This window comes from Pocillopora damicornis, chromosome 4 (assembly GCF_964200805.1).
Source record: "Pocillopora damicornis chromosome 4, jaPocDami1.2, whole genome shotgun sequence".
Taxonomy (NCBI): domain Eukaryota; kingdom Metazoa; phylum Cnidaria; class Anthozoa; order Scleractinia; family Pocilloporidae; genus Pocillopora; species Pocillopora damicornis.
Genome location: NC_142673.1, coordinates 19,909,208 through 19,916,847, shown reverse-complemented (window position 1 = coordinate 19,916,847; position 7,640 = coordinate 19,909,208). Strand labels below are relative to the sequence as shown.

The window sequence follows — 7,640 nt, the reverse complement described above, 5'->3', positions numbered from 1 at the left end:
GGCCAAAATGGAAAATCGGCCACTGTTGGCCAAAATACCAAATCGGCTACTGTTGGCCAAAATACCAAATCGGCCACTAGTGGCAAAAACACCAAATCGGCCACTAGTGGCCAAAATGGGAAATCGGCCATTAAGGACCAAAATGCAAAACCAGCCACTAGTGGCCAAAATACAAAATCGGTCATTAGTGGCCGAAATAGGAAATCAGCCACTAACGTTCAAAATGCAAAATCGACCACTAGTGGCCAAAATGCAAAATCGGCCACTGGTGGCCAAAATACAAAATCGGCCACTGGTGGCTAAAATCTAAAATTGGCCATTAGTGTCCAAAATCAAAATCGGCCACTAGTGTGTAAAATCTAAAATCGGACATTTGCGTCCGAAATACAAAATTGGCCACTAGTGTCCGAAACGCAAAATGGGGCCCCAGTGTCCAAAATTTGGGTCCACAATCCAAAATTAGACACTAGTGTCCAAAATCTAAAAATGGGCACTAGTGAACAAAATCCAAAATCGGACACTTAGGTCCAAAATCCAAAATCCAAAGTCCAAAGTCGGCCACTAGTGTCCAAAATTCATAATCGGCCACTAGTCTCCAAAATTCAAAATCGGCCACTAGTGTGCCAAATCCAAAATCGCCACTTGCGTCCCTTATGCGTCCCCCTTGAGGGTAACATTTGACAGTAATAAAACTGATAACTTAATGGCCCTCAAAAAAACAAAACAAACTGATAGCAATAGTTGTAACAATATAAATTGTAATTAAAATAGTATATAAGCCTTTGTACATCGCATAATAAGATTATAAAATGTGGTTATATACAGATTTTAAAATTTACATGAATAATTGCGTAAGAATTTGATTATTTGAAACTATTTTAAAAAGGAAACGCTTTAAGTTTTTGACACTAGTACTCCGTTTTTGAGGTCCACACTTAGTTTGTTCCATTCCTTTGTTACTCTCACAGCGAACGTTCGACCACCTTCCTTACTTCTCTGATATCGAGGGCAACCTAAGTTAAGATTGCAGAAACGGGTTGATCTATTATATGTGTGTCAGAGTTTCTGATATGTAAATCATTTACATATTCAGGGTATTGCCATTCAGCCTTTTGTAGGTTAAATCGCTTCGATTTACATATGATTCAGCATAAAAGGGAATCCACTTTAGGGAGTTAAATAAGCCGACAGAAGGTGTTGTTCTTTGGCCATCGAGAATTTTTCTAGCCGCGCGTTTTTGAAGACGCAGAACTTTCAAAAGATTTTGTCTACTGCAAGAAGTCCAAATCATACTGCTGTAAAGCATTATAGGTTTAATGATCTTAGAGTAGTATATGTCTCGTTGACTGCGTTTTAAATATGGACTTATGTGACGAAGGAGTCCAATGTGTTTCGCCAACTTTTTGCATAACTCCTCAATCTGGCGATTAAATGAAAACTAGGGTCCAAAATTCCAAATTGGACGCTAGTGTCCAAAATCCCAAATTGGCCACTAGGGTCCAAAATCCCAAATCGGCCACTAGTGTTCAAATTCCAAATGGGACACTTAGGTCCAAAATTCCGAATAGGACACTAGTGTCCAAATCCAAAATCGGCCACAGGGGTTCAAAATCTGAAATTGGACACTAGGGTCCGAAATCCAAAATAGGCCACTAAATCCAAAATCGGCCGCTAGTGTTAAAATTCCAAATCAGACACTACTGTCTAAAATCTTAAATTGTGTTTAAAATCCAAAATGGGCCACAAGGGTCCAAAATCCCAAATCGGACACTAGTGTCGAAAATCCACAATTGGCCACTGGTGTCTTAAATGCAAAATCGGACACTAGCGTTCAAGATGCAAAATCGGCCACTTGGGTCCACAATCCAAAATCGGTTACTAAGGTCCAAAATGCAAAATCGGCCACATGGGTCCATTATCCAAAATCGGTTACCAGGGTCCAAAATGCAAAATCGTACACGGTATGCACATTAGTAGCTATATAGACATCACAGACGTAACGATCTTTCCAAGCCTAACGTTAAGTATATCGTTCCGACGAAGGGCTAACGCTCGAAATGTCTCTTTATGGTGGCCAACTTGCGTTATCAACGCTGTTGATAATGCTGAATTACCCTGTTATATTCCCCACCGACGTAGCACCACAGTTTCTTTGGAAACTTTACCCTTTTAACATTAAGTATCGTTACGTCCCATCTAACGAAGAAAAAGGGATATGATCATATAATACGCGATTAGCCAGGAACTTTTCTCTGTTTCCTGGAAATTGTAAAATATTACATATCTTTTTCCTTCTTGTGTCTCTAGGTCAAGGAAACTGACACTCTGTCACTCATTAGCTTCTGAGAAGCGTGGATTTTGTGTGGACTTAAGCCCGTGTCTGCGCGCTACAAGAGACTCTCGCGAGTGTTCTATTCTCTGAGTGCGTGGCGTTCAGGCACTACGTTTGTTCCTGGCTCTCCTTCTAGTCACTACTAAAATCATGAAATACAGAGTCACATCCGCCGACTATCTCTGTCATTTTTGTTTAGGTTATTCATGTTCATTTTAAAGCAGCGCTTCCGATGGGAGGCCGAACAAACAAATTTCCCCAACCTTAACCACCGCCTTCGCTTCGTATTACCAGAGTATGGTGGTTTTCCGTTGTGTAAACTCCGTGTTCATCGGGAAATTGAATTGTTCGGAGTGGATAAGGGAGCGGGCATATCAGGGTTTTTTCGGTTTACTGGGAATCCTCTGAATGTGATGACCTGAGTAACAACGAACTACTTCGAAGAGCTGGATACTGACAATTTTCTGTCATTTCCAAGAAAAAAAAATCGACAACTTAAACCTCAGGAATCAACGTGTAAATTTCAACTTCCGTTAATTTGTCGGTAAACTTGGGACATTTTATCATTCGTAGACATTCATCTATATTTAGTTATTTGTTTGATCTCATAGTTTTCAATTTCGATGTTTTATGACTTGAGATTAGTTAACTTTTTCTTGCTCTCTATTTCTTTTTTGTCCGCAACGAGACGCTATGAAGTCGTGCGTCTTTCCCGATGGTGCGAGAAAACAGATTCCACGGTCTGCCGAAAAGGAATTCCTGATCAGCCATTTCATTCCAGTTAATCATTTACCTGGATCAAGACCTAACATTAATTCTAGATCATAAGCTAGCTTTACCTTTAAACCAATTTGAAACAGAAAAAAAAGCTAGTACTGTATGTTAGCTCAGTCGTCCCTATCGTACTTAATTAAATGATACTGTTGTGTGCAAGGAGAGCCTCTATAGTGACTTGAATTTGGTTATTAGGCTACACACTCCCTTTTTAGTTTTCCAGGTGGCAAAATGAGGTTGCAGGGAATGCAAAATATCACGTTATAGCCGAACCTATTATTTGGGATACATTTTTTTCATTTTCCGTTACGTTTCAGGAAGACATGAGGACCTATGGGTTAGTGCTTAAGGTTAGTGATCATAAGGTTCTGTCTTGAGACCAGCATGGGTCATTTTGCTGGTGTATTCCACCCCAAGACATCCTTTATTTTCTCAGTACCGGTACCTTTATCTACTCAGGATTATAAATAGGCACAAGCTATCTGTCTGGGAACCTATGAAGCCTGTGATTGATTGGGTCACCCTGAGATTGATTGATATCCTGCATTATCAGGAGTGGTTATACTCTATCAACTAATGCTACTGAAACTGGTTCTGACTGCACGAGCCATCTGCTTTTGAGCTAAAATTTACCTCTTTAGAGACAGATCTTCCTTCAGGGGCAAAAGGTTTGATCCTAGCCAAGGAAAATGCTTCTATAACCTTAATGGAGAGATCGCTTCCAATCAAGGGAAATTTTTACTTGGCCTGAGTGTGCCCTTTATACTTACTAGATCCAATGATTCCAACTTTCCAAAATGGAAACCTTAAAGAAAAATATGTCATTGTGCACACTTAACTGTACACCATTTCTGATCAAGGGTCAGTAACCCTTTCACTCCCAGATCAAATTTGTAATTCTCCTTACTGTCTACCATACAATTCTTATAATATTAGTTCAGAGAGTTTAGTATTGGATCAGTGAAATATCCCCAAATTGATATTTCTCTTTATTCTCATCACTCATCTGTTGATATTGTATTGATATTGTAAGGAGAAATTCTGTCTTGGTCATGCATGGGAGTTAAAGGGTTAAGGAAAGAAGCTGTACAGTACAGTAGCTAAGCATAGGTTGGAAAATACACCCTGCTGAAAAAATTTTACACCCAGAAAGTATTAACAATATGAGATGAGATATGATGACCTTGTGCAGGTACATGATAATAACAGGTAGTTGGCCATGCCTTCCTGGGAGAAATAATCCTCATACATGAATGGAAAAATTAAATCACATATTGTGTATATGTGTGAACATTGCCAATAAATCCATTGGTGTACACTGTTTATGGTTCATGCTGTCAAGGTGTCCTTTTTTCTGCAAATAAGAATATATGACATGATGATGTAATGCCTCTCTTTCTGTTACAATAATGATAGTAATAATGATGTGGAAAGCAGCCAGTGGTGATAAAAACTGATATGATAAGCTGTATGATACACTTGTTTTGATTGGCTCTTACTCATGATTTATAACAGAATGGACGAATAATTGACTTAACCATTAACAATAACTTGCTTTCTTATCATAAAGAACAAATACATTCCATGTTACCAAGGGTCTGTACAGTAATAGACCACTAAAGACACCAAAATATGGTAAGAACATGAGTGACACACTCTGCTGCATCAAGTGAGCCTCTTTTTTTGTTCTTACCACACTTTGACATAATCTGTGATGTATTACTGAACAGACTCACAGCAACATGAAATCAATTTGTAAAAGGGATCATAACAATAACCAATTCACCATAGACATAGTTGTTTAAAGTATTTTCCTGGGACTTCACACAGACAAAACTGATCTGGGCTGACACTTAACTAACACTGCATCACCACGCCATGACTAGCTTGCCCACAGAAAGAAACCCCAGTCTCTTCTGCTATTTCTTTTCTTTATGAAAGAAGAAATTAATTCTGATCAGACTATGTAAGGTCAATCATGTCAAAATGATCTATTTACAAACTTTATTTGTTACTTTCCTGTGTTGAAAATTTTATTAATTCAATTTAACTCTATTTTGGCAAATGTACACGACTAACTTTAAATGGAAACAACGCATTTCCTCGATTTCAGCTTTCTAAATGGACAGCTGTCAAATAAATCCATAGCCGGTAACCTATACATTGTTTTCTAATGACAATTTTCCGTTTAACGCGTTTCAATGTACAGAGTAATGTGGTCACAATTACTTAAATGCGCGAATCAGATATTTGTATTTGTCGAGATCGCATGCATGGATGGTACCTTGACTTCAACTTCTACATCTACGAATGTCAATAGATCGCCGTGTTGCCCTCTGTATTTCATCACGTGATGTGGCTGTGCTAGTAATATGAAGTTCGAACGTATGATCATGCTGACTTGGAGTATTTCACTTCGATCATTAGCAGTCGACTTGACAAGCTCGCACAGCGAGGACCAATAAGAGAAGGAACAGGGGAACGTGTATAACAGCATAATCTCTAACAATGTAGTTTTCAAGTCGATGACAGAGAAGTATCTTATAACTTAACAACAAAGTTAACAGTAATAAGCTCCACGCGGTTCTTTTTCCCGCTAAACGTCGATCACCTATCAAACAGAGTCTTATGAAAACGATAGCTGTGAAGTAAGCCACGCATCCATCGCACACAAACAAAGGAACAAACACTGTCCACCATGATAAAGTTCCGCCTTCCAATTTCACGGCAACCAGAACTGAAAATACAAAAATTGCCACTATATGAAGCCACAGCTCGAAGATCGATAGTCCCAGCCATTTTATGACTTCTTTGAGCGTAAAAATCATTCTACGAAAATCGTTTTCGTTGATAGACAAGCCACAAATTCGTGCTTGATGTCATGTACCAACTCTTTTCCATGATTCAGCCGCCATTTTCATTGTCGTTTTGAACGCTACTCGCCAGGGCTTCTGGGTAGTTTCATATTTGACTTAGTAGGAAGGAGGTAGGGAAAACTATCTCAAATGAAACTCACCTTGATTCAAATATAGAATTAAGTGTTTTTTCACCATTCCCTTTACAATATACAAATTAAAATTGAACTTATGGGTAAGTATTTGTTTGAATGAGAAAGGGTCAGTCTTTTACCCCTCTAGGCAATGTAAGAGGTTTTTTTTGACCTACCCCTCCCTAAGTAGTTGAGCTCGAGAGGTTGGCGCTAATGTTCAAATAGGAGAACTTTCAAAATGGCGACAAAGTCACAAAAAGACTGGGTTTCTCCTCACAAGGTATCTCTTTTGATTTTCATCAAGCTCATGGGCTCCACCGATGAGGAAGACGAAGAAGATTTAGAATGTATGAAAAGATGCAGATATAAACTATCCTTGCTTTTATTGGAATTGTTTGAGGTATAGTACACGTAAATGCATGTACTTCATCTACCTTTGTAACTATGTTATGAGAGGTTGCTTGATCTAACTATCGCAGTGGTAAGTGTTAATACTGTGCAACCACTATTTTTCGCTTTCAGACTCCAGATTTGGAATTAAACGAGTTGTGCAAGCGGCTTACTGCGGTGGATGTCGGCCTTAAGGATCTGCTTCTGAAAAGGTCAGACGACTTAATTAATTTAATACAGTAAATGGTTTGAACCCGGGGGTAACATGTAATAGTTGTTGTCAGTCGAATGAGTCAGTCGAACAACAACCTTTCACTTGACTCTGATGATGACTTCCGCTCAGGTTGTCGAAACGTCAGTCACCACTACCGACAAAAATCCTTCTCAGGACTACACTCACCCGGACGATCAAACTACACTATTAATTAATTTAATTAGTTATTTTTTAATAAAGCTTCATGCAGACGTGAGATTCGTTTTTAAGGTGAGATACTTGGCCTTATTTAATTCCTTAAGACTGTTTTTAGCTTGTAGAGCATAAATATGTTGCATTCACTTTCTATGGCCCAAATGTAAGTATGCAGATTCTCCATACTGTTCTCCATACATTTGTTGACCCTTTAACTCCCAAGATCTGATTGTCAATTCTCCCCTCTAGCTGCTACACATTTCCCTGTAACTTAATTATGAGAATTTTGCATTAGATCAAGACAACAACCTGCACCTGATAAGTTTGACAATTCTCACTATCTCTTTGCTGGATAAGGTATGGATATTATAGGGAGAAGTTACATGTCAATCACTCCTGAGAGCTAAAAGGTTAAGGTGCTGACATGGAGAATATGTTTAACAATCAGAGATTCTACCGTTTGGGATCATTTCCTTTAATCTTGTGACCCTAAAGTGTGATGCAGGGTTTATATTATAAGGAGAAACCATTTTCCAGTCACTTCAAGAGATCAAAGGTTTGAGGGAAGAAGGTGGAAATGGAGCCTCTCCTTAGTTACCTTGACTTTTTGGGAAGGTTGAGACCTTGTCATCAGGGAAACAACCACTTCTTGGGGCTTGTAAAATGTCCTGGTTACGAAAGAATCTTATTAAAGAGTGTTTCCTGAACTGAAAAACACCTGTCTGTAGGTAAAAGGCTCTGCAATG

The 7,640-nt window shown here is 38.8% G+C and overlaps 1 protein-coding gene across 1 annotated transcript in view; it reads left to right on the top strand.

Annotated features, from left to right (window-relative positions):
• Nucleotides 1–5,451: 5,451 nt before the first annotated feature.
• The window catches only part of LOC113686131 (anaphase-promoting complex subunit 5), a 14,735-nt gene continuing 12,546 nt past the window's right edge, over nucleotides 5,452–7,640 (top strand). Inside the window, exons 1-2 of the mRNA XM_027203731.2 lie at nucleotides 5,452–6,495; nucleotides 6,618–6,697. Coding sequence (XP_027059532.2) covers nucleotides 6,334–6,495; nucleotides 6,618–6,697 — 242 coding nt within the window. The 5' untranslated portion in view covers nucleotides 5,452–6,333. The remainder of the gene's footprint in view (nucleotides 6,496–6,617; nucleotides 6,698–7,640) is intronic.